Source organism: Punica granatum, chromosome 5 (genome assembly GCF_007655135.1).
Source record: "Punica granatum isolate Tunisia-2019 chromosome 5, ASM765513v2, whole genome shotgun sequence".
NCBI classification, from domain to species: Eukaryota; Viridiplantae; Streptophyta; class Magnoliopsida; order Myrtales; family Lythraceae; genus Punica; species Punica granatum.
Window position 1 is genome coordinate 7,348,524 of NC_045131.1, and position 19,915 is coordinate 7,368,438.

A 19,915-nucleotide genomic window follows, 5' to 3' on the forward strand; every position below is an offset into this window, starting at 1 on the left:
CAAAAATAATTTGCACAAATGGTCCTGGGACCGTTCTTGAGGAGCATCGTGGTGGTGAGATAGCACCAGGGAAGGGCATATCCGTCATTGAACTCCTCTCCTGACCCATTTTACGTACACATGTCGCATCAGGGATTCTCTCTGCAGGTGCTGAGGCCGTGGAACGGGGAGCATATTACCCCAAACTAACCCCCGATGGTTAATTAAATTACGATTAACCCGGGTGGCACCAAAAGCACGTGCATAGCATAAGGCGAAGGATAGCACGTGAGGACCACTTCGGTCAGAGGAAGGAGAGAGGTACAGTGGCCAATGAGCTGGCGAAAGTTCAATAATAAATGCGCACCCCCGACTCGGTTAATATTTAAAAAAAGGAAAAAAATCCTTTTTTTTTATTTTTTTTCCTTTTTATGTTTATGCGTTGAACAATTATTTTTCGGGAAATTTTTTTAAGCGATAGTTTTATTTTTTTTACTATAAAAGAAATTTCATGAACCTATTAGTAATTTTTCTTAAACCATGAATCCTTAATTGCCACGGTTTGCAACCTTTGACCGTTCTATTGCCTTTTTTTTTCCCCCTCTCTTTTTCGCAAGTGCTATTGCCTTTGGTTCACTTTCTCTCTACCTGTAAAAACAATTTCTTAATTTCTTTTTTTTTTTTTTTTACTTTTCTTGTTCCCTTGCTTATGTGGATATGAACGTGTAATTTTTCTCGACATCTTTTTGTCAGTTCCGTACAAGTATAAGATGAAAACATCTTCCAAGGTCAGTTCACTTTCTTTCTCCTTTTACTAATGAGGAAAAAGTAGAAGATTTGAAAATCTTTTTCCCACCATACGAAATGAAGACTATGCGATACCCATATTTGAGTCACGATCGATCTCTTCTCGATATCGCGATTACAAACTGTACATATTATATAAGTACATCTTCAGGTTTTGAACGGTTTTACAGTGACCACTGTAATAAGTCCATATCAATGCATATATTGTCGAAAAAAAGAGTATAGGTTGGCCATTAAGTGGGAAGTCGGGGGGTTGTCCCCCAAATTTTTGACAATATTAGGCCCTAAAATTGGTGTGAAAGAGTAGGCGGGCAAATAGGTCTTCCATTCATTTTGACAATAAAATAAGCTAGCTATGTGAATGCAACCTTTCATTCCTTACTACATTTGCCCCGTTTAATGCATTTCGTTTTCATCAAATTAATAACATATAATTTATTCACTACATCCGTCCTGAACTCCTGATGACCTAATGGTTACGACTTATGATAGTTGCCCGAGCGTCTTGACTCGGAGTTTTCCTTCCGCGCTATCAGAATTCTCCTGAGACAAAAGTTTTGCTAATGGCTAGTGGTCATATTCCCGGGCCATACATATATTAAATGGCCCTGGTCTACCACTACCTTCGAGGGTAGTCATACCGGTCAAAGGGTCCGAGGGTGTGAATGCCACCAATCTAAATCCTCCCTTTTAAATAGTTATATTCACTTATAAAAATGACTTATGTAGTTAATTAGAGGATTAAGAACGGTCTACAACTTCTCTCATATATTCTCCATGTACGATATAAGTCTTCTGTCAAACAATTTTCGATCTTTTGCGAGTATTTATTTCTATCTGTTGGTGTTGAATAAGGCAAGGATGGCTATGTGGCGCGGGAAAATACAAAAAACAGGAAAAAATCAATGAACACGAACCGAAAAGGATCCAAAACGACAGTTATTGTAAAGATTCACTGACCTAATGATCATTATTATATGATTTTGGCGGGACCTATCATAGAGAGGGCCTGTAGCAATTTCTTGTCCTTCCATCTTCTTATTGAATTATTATCCCTTTTGCTAAGCATGTCCAATGCTAATTAAGAATAGGGCCCTTTCATATTTAACAGACCCCTAGGGTCCAACTCAAAGAAAACTATTATGATTTCTCTATTTGAGTGAATTTGCTTTCAGGCTTGTGGTGGGTCGGAAGCAAAAGAAAAACAAGAAAATACCAAAAGCTTCCATGGTGACTCGTCCATCTTTTTGTTTTTTCGATTTTAGAGAAGGCTCATGAGCTCAAAATGAGATAGAGATTGAAAACAAATAAAATGACAGGACAATCTCACGTAAGTGTTGAACGTGTAATTTCTTAACCTGACGTTGGGTTGGCACTAATGCTACCACACTATATCCTTATTTTTGAATTGCTCTTTCTTTTTTGGCATGCCACCTCTTAACCGAAAGTTTAATGAATTTCAATTAATCCAAATTCGAATCGGACTAGCTCACTGAACAATAACTTTACAAAACTTGAGCTCGACATTAGTTAGAGGAGACATATTCGATTCACTTCACCATGCTCGACCGTTTGTCTTTTAGTCAATGGACAGGGGCAGAACTGTTATTTCAGCCATAATCCGGTGTGGGGCCCACAGATTTCTGTCTATTTCTCTAAGCTACACACTGTAATCTGGGAATTTATATAAAGAAAATAAGTTTATAAATGCAAAATATAATTTTCCATTAAAAGAATTTCATTTTCCCTATCTCTCTCCCTCCCCCCCCCCCCCCCCCCCCCCCCCCCCCCCCCACCACTCCCCTTCTCTCTCTCTCTCTCTCAGTCTTCGTATTTTCACCCTCATGCCGGCAGTGTTTGGCTCCCACTGAGCCGCTGGAGCCTTTATCCTGCCTCCATTCACATTGCTGGAAAGAGGCGGTTTCCATGGAAATTCTTCGACATTCTCGCCGCCATTGTCTCTCCGGCTCAACCCCAATGCGGAAGCTTTAGGAGCTCCGCCCCCGCCGCTGATTCAGCCGGATCTCGGCCCCGAGTGATGCTCATTTACCTGAAGATTCTTGGGCTCGTTTCCGCTTCTGGGTCTCCTCGTTCTCGGCATTTCCTTCAACGAGGCCGGCGGTCTAGCTTCATTTCAAGAATCTGCCAGGAGGGGTCGGGATTCGAAGGTTTTCCAAGATCAGGTACACTTGCTCTGGTCGCTGCGGATTGTTCTTGATTTGTGGGTGTTGAACTTGCCCTTCACTCGGTTGGTCCAGACTCAGTGCCTGGTTTTCTTGGGTGTTGACTGTTTGACTGTTCAAAGGGGGACAGGGATTTGGTGGCATTTTCTTGATCCAAGGTTCCGTTGTTGTAGTTCTGAAGGTTGTGAGCATGACTGGGGGGAATGCTGGAGAATCATGGGCCTGTGTTCCTTTTGAGAGATGAGATGCTTGCAATATTCTCCAAGTGCTGAGTAGAGTAGCTTCATCCACAAGGGTTCCAAAAGGGAGAAGAAAAAGTGACCCGCAAAGGAGACATATGCACACCCAGAAGAGTGGCAACGGCTGAAAACCTTCAAAGCAGCTTTTTTTTTCCGCCCCCTTCCCCCTCACATATCCCTTTGAGAGTCTGATAGGATATAGTCCTTTGCCCAGTGCCCGTTGTTTCCTTTTTATGGTTCTGGTTTGGGGATAAACCGGGATTCCGAAACTCCATTCGAGCAATGCCGTGAAGTTCTTCACCCAGAAATTGTGTACCGGTACTCCCTAAAGCCCTCTTCCCCCTCTAGCCTGGATCTAAACTGTTGAAAAGGTCTCTCTTGGGTGTTTGACCCGAGTCTTGTTTGGGAGATTTGAGGTGAAGAGCTGAGGGCCCCTGCCCTGACTCCAGACGAGTCGAAGCATCGATGGGGCTTCTCCTTCGAAGTCTCGCGATGCATGTCATTCTTCTGTTGTGCTGCTTGTTTGGTCCCTTGCTGAATCTCGGCGTGGCGCAGTCTACTACCAGCCTGTCGATCGGACCTGCCCGGGCCCTTGATATGCTCCTTCAAGACTATGCTTACAGAGCATTTGTTCGCCCGAGGACGGGCATTCCGTACGATGGGACTGTGCCCTCGAATTTGACAGGGATTAGCATCTCTGCGATGAGGCTTCGGTCGGGGAGCCTCAAAACTCGGGGTGTTCAGAGATACAATGAGTTTGAGATACCCACTGGGGTCACCGAGGAACCGTATGTGGAGAGGCTTGTCCTTGTCTACCAAAACCTCGGCAATTGGTCGATGACTTATTATGCTTTGCCTGGATACACGTACTTAACCCCTGTTCTTGGCCTGCTTGCTTATGATGCGGCCAATCTATCAGCCACAAATTTGTCGGAACTGAACATTAGGGCAACTGGCAACCCTATATTGATTCATTTCGCGGATGCTGACTCTCCCCCAGCTGGGTCCTCCCCGAAGTGTGTTTGGATCAGTTTGAATGGTTCAGTCAACTTCAGCAGTCCAATTTCTGGGAGCATCTGCTCCACAGTGGAACAGGGGCATTTCTCAATCGTGGTGGAATCTATTGCCCCTTCTCCAGCTCCAGTCTCCCCTGCTCCAGTCTCTCCTGCTCCAATCCCTACAGGGGGAGGGGGAGAGGGACCTCCCGAAGCTGGGCCTCCAAGCCGTGGAAACGGTAATGGCAATAGGACGAAGGTGTGGATCATTGTGGGATCTGTGGTTGGGGGATTAGCATTGTTTGCATTGTTGGGATTCCTTGTGCTGTGGGCTCAGAAGTTCGAGCAGAGGAAGAAGATGCAGCAGATGGAGAGAGCTGCAGATGTGGGAGAAGCACTGCGCATGGCCTCTGTGGGCCCTACGAAGGCACCCTCAGCAATGGTCACCCGGACTCAGCCTGTTCTTGAGACCGAATATGTCCCCTGAGCCCGGAAATTCTTCCTGCATTTTGCACTTGGAAGCTCAAGTTCTGGTCACACTGGTTTTTGGTGGTGGTCTTTTCACCTTTTTCTTCTTCTTGTTACTTCTGATGTTTTGATATGCATGCTCTCTAATCTCTTGGTTCTTAGTGTGATTAGTATAGGGATTTTCATGTAAATCCACTCTTCCACTTGCCGAAAAACATTCACATAGTTTCCCTGATTCATTCCTTGTGGTTTGTGTATTCTGAGATTGTGATCGATTTAGTTGTCCGACTTGAGAAGGAATAAACATATATTTTTTTCTGTCGCGTCCCATCTCTTTCGTATTGTTCCATTTCAACATCTCTGCTTGGATTTATCAGTTTAAGAATACAAAGAACATTTGCTTTGATTCATTTCATTCGCTGACGGCTTTACAGTCTATACACTTTCATGTCTCGGCTAGCTCTGCGACACCAGGACACGATGTCAGAGGAAGGATATCCAGCAAAAGGGTTCATTTTTCAGTTTTCAGTTTTCTCACCTTGACAATGTACCATATTCTTCTTGCCATATTCAGTCTCCTGGAAGTGGGAGCTGAGTCCCGTTTCTCCGTCAAAGAATATGTTATCCGAAGTGCAAACCAATCTGCTTTTATATTCGATTCACCAGCTTCTTGTTATGAAACCCGAAAGCGGGAAACACATTTCGCCGCCAACCGGAACCGAAAACCTGAAAAGGCGGGAAACACCTTTTGCCACCAACTTTGGAACCATGAGTATTCTGTCTGGTTCTTTTGATGGGCACCCAATTATGCATGACAGTGACTCCCAGGCAAGTTTTGCCCTGTCAATAGACCGATATCTTCCGGTTTGTGAGATTAAGCTAAAGGCAATCACGAGCATGGCCTCGTATAGTTTCCAGCGTGAACCGGCCGTTCCACTGACCATCGGAAACATACAATGACTCGGACAAATCGTACCCGGGTGGTTGAGATTAAGCTGTTGAGGGATTCCAGATTTGGTCCAAATTCCCCATAATGCCACATGTAATTTAAACTGCAGATGGGCAAAAGGGAATCCATCATACTTTCATATTGACTTGTTGGGCCACTCTGTCCAAAACACATTCATATGCTGTTGAAGCTCTCTCTCTCTCTCTCTCTCTGTGTCGTCTTTTTGGTTTCAGTTGGATTGCTGTGCTTGTCTCCATGCTCTCTACCTAACCCAAATGGAGAATCAATCAAAAGTGTTTTATAAAATCTAAAAGCTATGGTTGATTGCGATCTGAGAATGATTAATGTTAGTTTTCTAATGTCAATGGACTGCCAGCAGTGTGTATTTGTTCACACACTGATACAGGTGGTACACGAGCCTAGACGAAAGAGAAAGCAGCACTAACATTTAAGTATCCTTTTCTAATAACAAAAACTTCGGGAGGCCCGGACACCCAGACACGGCGTTGGGATCTCGTCATTGGATTGGTGACACAAATGCCGATTCTTATAGGTCGCCGTTATTAGGTCTGTGTGAACTTAGAAAAGTGAATGTTTGATAGTGAAAAAATTAATCAAGTAAAGTTTTCAAGTGTAATATTTATTATAAATTTAATGTTTGTAACGAGTGTTTGCTTCATATGTTCCATACCATATAATTATAGATCTTCTGAGGTTATAGTCAATGCGTGTTTGCTCGGCCAGAAGGTTTTTCATGAATCGGATCAAAACATGTATATCGATCGACATATTAACTCAAAGAGATTATTTTAGGACTTTGGTAATTAAGGTAGGTAGGTAGATAGAAGAGCTTGCCAGTTTCCTATTCATTGCCTATCCCCTTTTGCTCCCTTTGTTGTTATTATTATTATTTTGGTGAAATTGCTCCCTTTATTATTTACATTACTTTATTAGCTTCCAATTTATATTCATTGCCAGCCTCAATCAATATATATTATATGACACAGAAGGAAAAGAGAGTGAAGTAGATGTATAATATTTTACAGCTTCAATCAGACGAACAATCTTACACTCCGCAAATGTTATAAATGCAGCGATCAAAGTTGCACCGATAAGGATAATTTACACGCCTGCAATCAGATGAACAATCTTACAGTCCGTGAATGTTATAAATGCAGCGATCGAAGTCGTACCGAGAAGGATCGTTTACAAACTCCACAAGCGCTATGTAACGAGAAAGAATGATGCTGGCGAGGAGATACAGTAATGTACACAACTTATTACTTTGAGAACCAACGAGGGGTTAGATCCACTGGTAAGTTGACAACAAGCAGGAAGCCAGGTCCAGGGTTCAATTCTCTCTGGGGTCGGTATCTGGGGTTTAATGGTGGGCCTCATGCCGTACAATACACCGCCCAGTGGACTAATAAGTTGCTATGGCGCCGAACACCATCGACAGCAAAAAAAAAAAAAAAAAACCTTATTACTTTGAGCTATGTCGAGGGGATGGAAAAGTGAACATTACTATTGGCGCGGCCACGCGGTGTTGGGTCTGCGTTATTAGTTTCCGGGTTACATCTTTAGCTTCGTACATTGTTTCCCTCATCAACTGAATTGTCCTTAGTGAGATCTTTTAATTTAGTATTATACAGCAAGAACATGTTGTGTTACATTGTACCGTCTGTATTCATCAGCATGTCCGGCCTAAAGCCCTGCGTATGTGGTCCACTCCATGCTTCAATTTAAAATATCAACCTACCATACCAACGACGTGAATATTTCGGGGGCAAAGATAACGTGGTACAGATGTTTTTGTTCCCAATTAAGCAAAAGATTTTTGCAGACATGATGAATGGTCAGATCTAAGGGTGGTCGTGGACAGCATCCTAGATAGAGAAACAAGTTATGTCCCTAGAAGACAGTCACATAAGATGTAACAAGTAATGCCACAAGCAAACAACAATCGAATAGCCTCTCAATATTGTCAAGCAGTTGCATTGGTTGTTTAGACATCCATATTGCGATCCGCCATTTTCTAACTCATGAGTAAAACAAATCGGTCCAGAAACTTGCGTTTTATTCTTTGAGTCGATAAGTCGGACTGTCCATATATGTAGTATTAAACCATGAATAGAGTCACCGGAATTCAGTTTCTGCAAATTCCGATCATCTTATGTCAAAGTCACCTGCAATTTTAAGCTGTGATTGCATTTTGTGAACAGCTTATACTCCAAAGGATACTATTGCAATGTTTGCAGAGGACTAGAGAGATTATAATGCCTCAATTGTCCATAAAATGTGGAGTTTAGCTTGACCCTGATCGATGAACGTTCTAACATGACATCAATCTGCATATATTCATTTTATCATGTAACTCATGTTATATATCTATGCAACCAGCGATGAAGTGATGATCGGCCACTCTCTGGTCTCCTACAGTTTGTGAGGCTGGCCCAAGCCAGAGCAGCAGGATGTGCTTATTCTTCACTTAAATATGGATTTTCACTTATGGAAAAAGAAGCAATCTTTAAAAAAAAAAAAGTTCAATACCAAATTATAGTATATACTTTATGAAGTTTGATACTTGAAAAGGAAAGAAAAAAAAATGTAACCGAAAAAAAAAGCGGCTGGAAAACTGTTAATTATCAGTTAAACCATCAATTTCAAGCCTAGCGTGTAGCCTAGGTTGGCAGCCCAGGCCATTCAGCCCATCAAATAAAATAATTTACTATATCTTGCAATAATTGCTATTAGTAAATGCAGCAATTATTCTAAAAATATATATTATAAATGATATACAGCATTTAAATGTGAAAATAGATCTTGAATAATTTCAACTAAAAAATAATCAATTAAGTATTTACACAAATTATCCCAAACCATTGCTTATGTGAATGTATAATCATATTAGAAAGAGTAGAAATTTAATTGATATTTGCAATTAAGTATTTTGAACAACACTGTATTGAGAAAAAAATGTGCAAATGTCATTTGTATTTCTGAATTGAATATCTATAATTTATCTGTGGGTTATGCTGGCAATTAATTAATTAGCCATGCATATTGAATAACATAAGTAGTTAGAAAATTATTGAGCATAATTTTCACTGAAAATTAATTAATACAGGATTTTGAAAAGAATTACATAGCATGTACTGACTCTGCAAAATTATGGTAGCACAAAAGGTAAAAGTACAATATATATGATAGTAAAAATATTAGAAAACATTACAAAGAAAAGTTGCAAAATCAAGTTTGTAACAATGCATATTAAATATAAGAATTAGTAGCAAAATTGTCATTAAACCGTTTAATATAAGTTCAAAATCTAATATATTAAAATTTTATCTTTGAAATTAGAAATTAATTATTGAATTTTTTTATTGTTCATGAGAAATATCGTTAAAAAATAGTTAATAGTACTATTATGAACAACTCCATGTAACACACATGATTAAAATTAGAATATACATGTCTATGAATGTCATGTTGTCGAAATGTATAACTCTAGATTTCTAATTTTTCAATCCCGCTCAATAATTTCTTATCGCATGCAATACTTCTTCCTACAGTCGAGAAATAATTAACCCGAGAATCCGCATTTCTTATCCTTGTAGAAAATGGTGATTTCCTTTTATTCTTTAAGAAGTTAGAACACGTTTCAATATTTTGATTGAGGAACTATAGATTGTGCATTCTCATAATCAAAATTTAAAAGATTTTTTTGATCTTTCTAAAAATAAAATACTCGTTAGATATATGCGCACTGTTTGGAGCTGATAAGTTCTTTGTCAGGTAGGCTCATGGATCTCGCTTATGACGCTTGAGTATTTTCAGATGCTAGTAAGTGCGAAATAATACAAGTGTAGTCTAGCTAGTGGCTTGTCAATTATGAAACTCTCTCTATCCTCAAACATTAATTCTAATCAATTAAGCTTCAAGCAAAAAAAAAAAATCCCAATCAATCAAGCAACGAAATCAATGGAATGTTTTGACTGGAAAATTTATAGATAGAATGAGTCTTATTACCACAAATGACTATTGCCCTAATGGCGGTGTTCATAGGGAATATTAATGCGGAGTTAACCGATACTGGTCAATTAATCTTAATTTAATAATATTTTCATTCTCCCAATGATAATTATACTATCATATGGTGGAAATTGGGTGGGCAATTTCTAGAAGACCAAATGAGACCGTAACTTAAAAAGGAGCGTTAAGTTTTCCTCCACGACGGACGGACCAAGAAAAAATATGTTCTTTGGTCAAAATATGTGTTCTTACATTTTCGGTTTTATTCTTTATTTTTGTTTACGAATATAAGTGCCTTTTTTTTAATAAATAATCAACTAATAATTGAAGCTCCTATGACGAATTAATTTGTTAAGTCAAAGGGTGATGCTTGATGCAATGATGTCTCACTCAGTCACCAAGTTGCTAAGTCGAGCTGCTATCGTGACAATTGCCCGTGTCCCATATGTATGCCGTATAAAATATGTTTTGATTGGAGACTCGGACCTTTTCAATTCCACACACCGTGATATAAAATAAGAAGTCGTTTTGCAAATATATATTTTTCAGTAACAAATATATATATATATATATATTCAAGTAGGCCTAGAGATCCCCTTGATCTCAAATAGCATAATCAAATATTAAGAAGAAGATTGCACCATAGACACACACACTACACTGTACAGCTTGGAAAAACAGATTTTTAATTAATAATTAACCACGTGATTGTTGCTTCCTTATTAATTAAACCATGCTGATTGAACTGAAGTAGTCGCATTATTAATATATGCTTCTAATTAATTTATGAAGCGGGCTGAAATATCATATGGATACACCTTTATCGAGGAGTACGGCTAAAATATTATTCTCTTAATTACCCTAAAACATCTACAACATATATTGTTAGGTCTATTCCCGACGTAATTAAATCCACTATCAAACATCAAATATGATCTCTCACTTGTCATTTTAAACTACTAAAAGTGGATTATTACGTTTGCTTGCATTGTGAGTCACACGGTGCGAACTGCTAGAATATCGATCCTACCGGGCGACCACCTGAAGTACTCCACCAACTCGAGGATTTTATGATCGAAAAATTAGTCGAAAGCAACGGGTACGTTGCAAGTGAAAAATGGTGAACATATGACCTATATGATCACATAGTAATTAACATGCACAATTTTCAGCAAAATCCCTTAAAATATTTTATTTTGTACATTACCTTTTTTTCTTAATGTAGACAATAATTAATATTGTTGCCCGACTGAACCGTACATAGTTCTTGTCGTTGAAATTAGGGTCAGTAATATTTGACACGACACGATAACACAATATGGATACAACACGGAGTTAAGTGGGTTTGAGTTAAGGTTAAATGTGTTTCGTGTCTAAATAGGTCAAACTCCTTTAGACACGATAAACAAACGTGTTTAAACGGGTTCAATTCCTACAATCCTTTTAGACGCGATTAGACCAGTTTATATTATGTATTATCATGTTAATAAATTTGTTTCACATATTGTATCAATTTATAGAAGAAAGTATACTAAAATCATCTAAATTTATTTATATAAATAACCCGTTTATGGTGCTTTTATCATGTCAATCGTGTAGTAACGTGTAATTAAAATTAATAATGTCATATCATGTAGGTATAATATGCACATAAAGTTAATAATGTCATATCATATTGTGTAGGTAAGTATACATACATATTTAGACACGCTTTACTAAACAGGTTAGACGTGTCCTATTCGTATCAACCCGTAATTAAACGTATCGTGTTCGTGTTTGAAAATCTTGACACGTTTATTAAACATGTCATGTTTGGATTTAGAACGTTTTAACACGAATTCATTTAGACACGATCTATTTAAACACTACATGACACATATGGCCACCCAGTTAGAATTCTCAAAACCACAAAGGGAATGGACAAAAGCATGCAATTTCCTCTCAAATCGTCCAAAATGGCGCGCTTCTGTCTGTGGGCTATAGGGCTGGCCAATCTTGACCAATTTGCTCTCAATTTTTACCTCTTAATTAATATTTATTTCTGCATAGTATTTATTTATTTATTTTATTGAGTATGTACCTAATATTTGAAAATTCAATAGGTTTCGACTATTTTAGTTAGAACCGGATTGATCCACTAATAAGGTAAAACTCTCTCAATATGGATTTTCTCTATTCATAAGACTCGAACCCGAAATCTTATTCAATGAGAATAAATGTGAAATCAATTAAATCAATCCATGCTAATTCATATCATTTGTTTAGATAGATTCAAAATTTCCGTCTTTTGTTCCAACTGTCCCGGTCGTCCAAAACACTTTTCTTGACTGTATGTATGTTTTGTTTGTTGACTTAAAATTTCTCATTAATCACTTCACTTCACCATTGACTGTTTTTTCATTGGAATCGATTCTCAAATCGGCCTAAACCTAATTATAGGAACCGAAAACGGAAAAGAACCCTAGCTAGTATTTTAACCCCCGACATCGTCTTACTAAGTTATAATAGATCACGCGTTCATCTAAAAGTTTAAACTGCTTACTTAAAAATTTAATCACTTTATTAAACAATATAAACTTTTCTTAATTTAAAATTTTAAACGCTTTTGCTTACCGAAAAATTTTAAACGCTTTTATTAAACAATATAAAACTTGAACATTTTTAATTAGACGATGTAAAACTTTTAGAAAAATTCGTAATAATAATTCTCTTATATTCTACTAATAACGTAGAATGTTTGTTGTAGGTAAGTGATCGATTATATATATAGATGGCCAGTGTAACTTTGATAAATCAAAATAAATTTAGATACTTATCCCAAAAAAAGGAGTAACAATAATAATAAGTGAATTTTCATAACTTGTCGAAGTACTTTATATATATAATTTTTCCTTTGGTATTGTTATATATATGTGGACCCATGCATGTTACGCCATGTTGCACGATTGTCAATAAATCACTAGTTCCACGGATAATTTTGACATTTGATGAGTACTTCGAAAGATTCGGTAACAGTTGCAATAGAACTCAGTAATTGAAATAATATACATTTATTACCCAGAAAATAAATTAATATATGTTATCTCTACCTCTAAATAGCTGTACAAATCAACCTTGGCCTGCTAAATGCATCTTGGCACATGAAATTATTAGTCAGTACTTTTACGGAAAGAAAAAGATAATATTGAAATATGTCTTCAATAAACATGAAAGTACTGCGACATTATCAACCTACAATAGAAGTGGCATTAGTTAATTTTTCAGGGCAAGGAAAACAATGATCTATGTATTGTGATAGATATCTTGTTAATTAATTCACATTAGATTTGGTGCACATTTGCATGATAATCAAGTAAACCACCAAGTTCGTAAAGGCAATTTTAATTAACCTGTAAATCAACATCTGATCTTATCTATACACACTGCTATCTACGTCGTAGTCCGGTGATTTCCGTTTGGTTTTACAATTGCATTTTTAAAATTTTAACTATAACTTTAACTCTACTCACTACACAACAAAAATCAACAACACAATTATTACATTTTTATTTTTCTTCAATTTTTTAACCATTCAATTCAATTTTTAATATTAAATTCTTTCAACTATTCATTACTTTTTTCACAATTTAACAATACAATCATTACTTTTTCTCAACAATTCATTATTTTTCCATATTTTTTTTCTCATAATTCAACAACAGAATCATTACAACCCAATTAAAATCAAAACTCAACTTTACTTAACTTCTGAAATCAAACACACCATAATGATTTATCATTGCATATTGATATAAGTCTATATATGTTATGTTAGAAATACACACACACACACATATATATATATATATATCATATCATGGTAGTTGAGCAAGAACGAACAGATAGACCGTAATTTGACCTTATTAATAACACAAAAAAATGTAGGTTACTAACCGTGACCTCTTTTTCGTTGAATATTCTTGGTCGATTCATGAACACAAACATTAATTGGGATAGAGATATAAGTCAAATTCAATTATCGTTGCAATCACAGGAAAGTATAACTCATATACTGAAATAATTTGAACACGAGAAATTCATAAACGACATAGATTTTGATTCAAACGACGTATTTATTAGGAGGTCTCGAATTCGAATGATGTTGAAAGGCCAATTTTAATAATGCGCTATGCTTCGACTTACACGCCCATTGTTATCCAAAAAAGAGAATATGAAAATATAAAAAAGAACATATAGAATTTTTTTATATAAAATATATGTTTCTGCACGGCACTGGGATATATATATATATACATATATACATATATGTATATGTGTTGTATAATTTATTTACATTTGCTCACACCGAAATTGAACGAAATTTGGAGTGTACCTAAGTCCATACAATTAAAGTCTCGCCGTTGTCTCCCTCTTGACTTGCATGTAAACAAGCTCGGCCGCCTTGTCATTAATAAATATTTTCATACATCTTGCAAAAATAACATGATCACTTCACAATTAAAATTACACGAGTAAATATGTATTTTTTTTATTCTGTTCCTTTGATTAATTGAAAATATATGAGAAAGAAATCAATAATTTTATGCAAATCGAATCACCATGAGGTGCACAAAGTGTCCCTCTTTTTTCTTTTTCTTTTTCGGCGATTAACCGATATGGAAATTCTAAAAAAAATTATAGTTTGACATTATAAAATCTACCCTCATATGAAAACGATTAAATTGTATTAATGAACTTGAAGGTATACTTAGAATGATTTCACTGACGATACATTAATGGAAACGAGGAAGGCACAATAAATGATCGATGAAATTGAAAAGGAATCCTAGGTAGGAACTACAGGATGCATAGATTGTCAACTGTTAGATCCTTCACTTGTAATTAAGGTATAGCCTTCATAAATTTGCGCAGGCAGGTACGCATAGTTCAACTAACCAAAGTGATTTTCATTTGATAATCTTAATTAATCGATATAGACTTAAGAGAAGGTCATATTCGTGTGTGTCGTGAATTGCGTATGATGGAAGGCTCGAATTTATAGATTAGACCTCACTGATAAAATAGTAAATAAGTCGTAAAATTCCTATCAATAAGATACTTAGACGAGTGAACCCTGACAATTAACATGATACATGAAGAGATAATAGTGTACTGGCTGAAGTCTCACTTGCTTTGCGAGGTGAATTTCATTAGAATATATAGTCATATATAATGTTCTACGTATAAAAACTATATACACATGACTAAAATATATTATTTGTATAAGGTAAGCCATGATGACAAATATTCGTACAAGATGTGCTAATCTTCTCTATCACACCCCCACAAGCCGAACGGGGAGTTCTCCAAGTGAAGCTTGCACCAGATGTCAGCAAGGCGTGAAGAAGATAATCCTTTGGTAAGTCTATCGGCTATCTGATCATCAAAGCTAATGAAGTGAATTGATAGTTACTTGAGCATGAAACGCTCCTGCACAAAGTGATGCCATGCAAAATATCACTAGATTTATAAGCGATTGGGCTCATCTTCAACTCAAAAGGTCGAGTTGATATGTTATAGTACCCAATCACTTATAAACTCGTGGATTTCTCTTTAGTTTTTCTGTGCGGGACAATATGTCTCAACAGCGCTCTCACGTGGCAACGTGCAGTTTTGATGCTTCACCTACACCTGTTGCGTGGACTTGAGCATCCGCCTTCAAGAACTGACTATGAGCCGGGATTGGATTTTCGCGCTCGGGGCTTAAACACGAGGTAGACTTCTTCTTACACCTTGGGCGAGAGGAGGGGGGATAATTGATAATGATGCCACACTTGACTCGGACTAAGATGAGGAGCAATTTGGTTGTCTCAAAACTAGACTTGGCATGGTGTAAGCCTACATGTGGGAACGAAAGCATAACCCATTCTGATACCATAAAGAGAGGGTAGTGTACTGGCTGAAGCCTCACTTGCTTTGTGAGGTGAATTTCATTAAAATATAGGATTTTTATTGCAAATGTGTCATGATTTACGCGTTTTGTCAAATTTATTATATGTTTTTTTTGTCAGCTATATCCCATGGTTTACATTTTGCTTCAAATCTATCTCGCCGTTATATCTTCGTCAACGTCTAACGGTTTTGGTATAGTAACCCCTTTTATCCGGGATAGATTTGAGAAAAAATTAAAACCATTGAATAGTTTTGAGGAAATAATTAAAACCATAGAATGGATTTGGAAAAAAATTAAAACCATGATATAGATTTGGAGCTTACTAACGTTTCATTAACGGACAATAAAAACGGCGGGATAGATTTCGAACAAAATGTAAACCATGAGATATATCTGATTTAAAAAAACATAGGCTAGATATGACAAAACACGTAAACCATGGGCCATTTGGAATAAAAATTCCTAAAATATATAATCATATATAATGTTTTAAGTATGAAAACTATCTATACATGACTAAAATACATTACATGTATAAGGTAAGATATAATGGTAAATATTCCGGCAAGATCTTCTCTATTAATACAGAAGAAATATTCTGGCCGGTTAATAATATTTTTCGGTTGTACAAACCGTTTTTATAATTTATTTTTTTCCTTTTCTTTTGGTTCATGATATTATATTATTCAATCATCCGGTCAAACTATCTAAAAACAAATACAACATATTGTATATTTCTCTGCAAAGTGACAAAAATGCCCTTCGGGTCCTCACTTTATATAAGCAGTGGTAACCCGCGAGCTTTCATTCAATCACCCCACGGTCCATCAAATTCAATCTCTGTCTTCCGAATTCATATCTGAAGAGATCAGAGTTTTAGAGAAAATGGAGATAGCCCTGAGACTACTCGATAGTAAGGTTGTGATGGCAGTCGCGGTTGTATTCTTTCTGAGGCTGGTGTTCCGGCTGTACAATGCGCTCATCGTGAAGCCGAGGAAACTCCGCCAGATGCTCAAGGAGCAAGGGATCGACGGGCCGCACCAAACTCTGCTGCTCGGGAACATTAGGGAAATAAGAAAGGCAAGGACCTCTAGTTCCCCGAAGGCCGCCCCGGGGGTGAAGCCCATCCACCACGACTGCGCCGGGGCCCTCTTCCCGTTCTTCGATCAATGGAGGAAGCAATATGGTAAGTATTCCTCCCCTCTCTTTCCTTTCCCTCTATATTCCTAGATCCAAATAGAAAGTCAGACAATTGCCCTATTTTAACTTTCCAATGAAATTAATTCTATAGTTCGAATTCCTTATATATATATATATATATATTAGATTTCTATACATAATTTCTTTCCTCACATATTTAACACCGACTACCTTGATATCCGAAGATGTCTGTTCTTTTTTTAAGCCAACCGTTCTAAGCCAAAGCATCGCACATGAAGCTCTATCTCTCATCATGTTTAAATCTTGTATTGCAGTATTGTGACACACTTCTTCGCATAACTAAAAGGTTTTCTGGTAAAATTTTTCATACATCCATTCATTTTTCGTGTCTTTTTTTATTGATTTATAGATCTCTTTATAATCGGATATTTTTTTATAACATTATGCGGATACTTAATTTATTAGGTAAGACTCATTTTCACTTAGCCATCGAATTTAGTTCATCCCACAAGGTGCTCCGAGCGGAAGAGTTTTTTTTTTTTTTGATAGGTAACGAGCGGAAGAGTTTTTTCTTTTTTTAAGAGTTAATTATTTAAATAGAGTGACGAAATAATATTCAAAATATTGGGTTTTGTGTCACAACTAAGAAGTCAACCTTGGCAGCTGTTTGGTCAGTTTTTTTTTTCTTTTTTTGCTGAATCATTACCCTTTCACTTTGGACGTTACACGGGGTGCTCATGCCTTTCCGATGAGACATACAACCACCAAATATCCCTGGAAAAACAAAATCTGGTCCATTAGAAAATTAATGATGGAACTAATTCTAATGGTGAGTGAAATTAATGAAGATGCAAAAGGAAGTCGGTGCAGTAAAATTATTCTCAATTTAGAATTACGATATTTCGGATTTAATTCTCATCAGAATTTTATAATTTTTTTATTTCGTTTTTTGATCCCTTATAAATTTTTGAATCTATCTTATAATTTAAAAAGAAATTGATGAAGTATGTTTTTAATTTTTTTTTTTGGAGCAGGTGAAATGTTTGTGTTTGGATTGGGTACCACACAAATAGTGTACGTGACGCAGCCAGACGTGGTGAAGGACATGACCACCTGCACCTCCCTCGACCTTGGAAAGCCGTCGTACCAGCACAAGGAGCGTGGCCCGCTTCTCGGCCAGGGCATCCTCACCTCCAACGGCGCCGTCTGGGCGCACCAGAGGAAGATACTCGCCCCCGAACTCTACATGGAGAAGGTCAAGGTACGTACGCATGCGTTAACACACATATATCTACACATGACGTACGCCCCCCCTCATTAAAAGGTTATTGATTTGATCCTAGAACTTAATTTTGACGTCGATCGGGAATGGTGCAAATTTTTCTAGGGAATGGTGGGTCTGGTGAACGAGTCGACAGCCACACTGGTGAAGTCATGGAAGAGCCTTGTAGAGGACGGTGCGGGAGAGGCGGAGGTCAACATCGACGAGCACATGAGGAGCTTCTCCGGAGACGTGATCTCGAGGGCCTGCTTCGGGAGCAACTACGCCAAGGGAGAGGAGATCTTCGTGAAGCTCAGAGCTCTCCAGGAGGCCATGTCCAAGAAGGTCCTGTCCACCGGCATCCCCGGGATGAGGTACATCCCGACGAAGAGCAACCGGGAGGCGTGGGCCCTGGAGAAGGAGGTGAAGACGCTGATCCTGGACGTGGTGAAGGAGAGGCAGGCGGCCGCCTACGAGAAGGACCTGCTCCAGATGGTGCTCGAGGGCGCTAAGAACAGCGACCTGAGCCAGGAGGCCACCGACCGATTCATCGTCGACAACTGCAAGAACATATACCTGGCCGGGTTCGAGACGACCGCTGTATCCGCCACATGGAGCCTGATGCTCCTCGCTGCCTACCCTGAATGGCAGGACCGTGTCCGATCTGAGGCCCTCGAGATATGCGGCGGCCGCCTCCCCGACTCCGACATGCTCCGCAAGATGAAGCAGGTCAGGCGAATACTACATTCTAATCTCATCGACATTGAAGATATATATTATGAAACATGTAATGCTTCGAACAAAAACTAAACTTAATTTCCCTCTCTTTTGCTTGCAGCTCAACATGGTGATCCACGAGTCGCTCCGGCTGTATTCCCCGGTGCCGGTTGTCTCGAGAGAGGCCCTAAAGAACATGAAGTTCGGGGACCTCAAGGTGCCCGAAGGAGTAAACGTGTGGAGCCTGGTGCTGAATCTGCACACTGACCCGGAAATCTGGGGCCCAGACGCATTCGAGTTCAATCCCGAGAGGTTCGCCAACGGGATTACTGGCGCGTGCAAGCTCCCCCACCTGTACATGCCCTTTGGGGTCGGGCCTCGGGTGTGCCTCGGGCAGAACCTTGCGATGGTAGAGCTCAAGATCCTTCTGTCTCAGCTCGTGTGCAACTTCTCCTTCACCCTTTCCCCCAAGTACGTCCACTCCCCGGCTCTTCGGCTGGTCATTGAGCCCGAATTCGGTGTCGATATCCTGGTGAAGAAGTTGTGATAGCCGTCAACCATCGAGTTCCGATCTAAATAATTCCATATCTATCGATCACACAAACCCTATATAGCTTTGTTTCACCCGTTCCTTTCGGTTTTTCCTTTTCCTTTTCCTTAATCGGGCATGGAGCACCCTTTTACTGTATCAATTGTTTTGAGTCTCTGTAAGTTCTATACGCCATCCATTGTACATGCGGGGCCCTAATGAAAGAGAGATGATAATTTCCATTTTCTCTTTGGTTGAGTTGGACTGATGGACCTCTTAAACGAGGGTTATGGCAGTTCTGTATTTGGTCTGGTTAGGAAAAATTCCTCTCTTTTTTTTTTCATATATTTGGTAAGATCATGAAACGTCCTCAACTCATTACCCGAAGCTGATTTCAGTTGGGACTTCAACTTTCCTTGGTCACGAGTACTTCAAGTGTATAAGATGACTATTTCTGAACACAATCTCAACCCGACAAAAATTAGAATAAAAGAAGATGGATAATAGTCCATCTAGCTTTCTCAACCTTCCCAATGGGCCAAAACCATCACTCGCCAATTCTCATCCACCCCAAGAGAGCTTTTTAAGCCCGTTATTGTTCCTTCCTCTTTAGTGCTTTCAAATGTTCAATTGGCCAAAACTAATTTAGATTTGCACGGGTTA

The 19,915-nt window shown here is 38.4% G+C and overlaps 2 protein-coding genes across 2 annotated transcripts; both read left to right on the top strand.

Moving 5' to 3' along the window:
• Positions 1–2,578: 2,578 nt before the first annotated feature.
• LOC116209528 lies at positions 2,579–4,994 on the top strand. Its single transcript, XM_031543185.1, has 2 exons — positions 2,579–2,969; positions 3,143–4,994. The coding sequence occupies exon 2, from the start codon at positions 3,674–3,676 to the stop codon at positions 4,688–4,690; it is 1,017 nt and encodes a 338-aa protein (XP_031399045.1). The 5' UTR covers positions 2,579–2,969; positions 3,143–3,673; the 3' UTR covers positions 4,691–4,994.
• An 11,402-nt stretch (positions 4,995–16,396) lies between these two features.
• On the top strand, positions 16,397–19,595 carry LOC116209343 (cytochrome P450 714C2-like). Its single transcript, XM_031542953.1, has 4 exons — positions 16,397–16,770; positions 17,780–18,006; positions 18,133–18,735; positions 18,845–19,595. The coding sequence occupies exons 1-4, from the start codon at positions 16,470–16,472 to the stop codon at positions 19,268–19,270; spliced, it is 1,557 nt and encodes a 518-aa protein (XP_031398813.1). The 5' UTR covers positions 16,397–16,469; the 3' UTR covers positions 19,271–19,595.
• Positions 19,596–19,915: the final 320 nt, after the last annotated feature.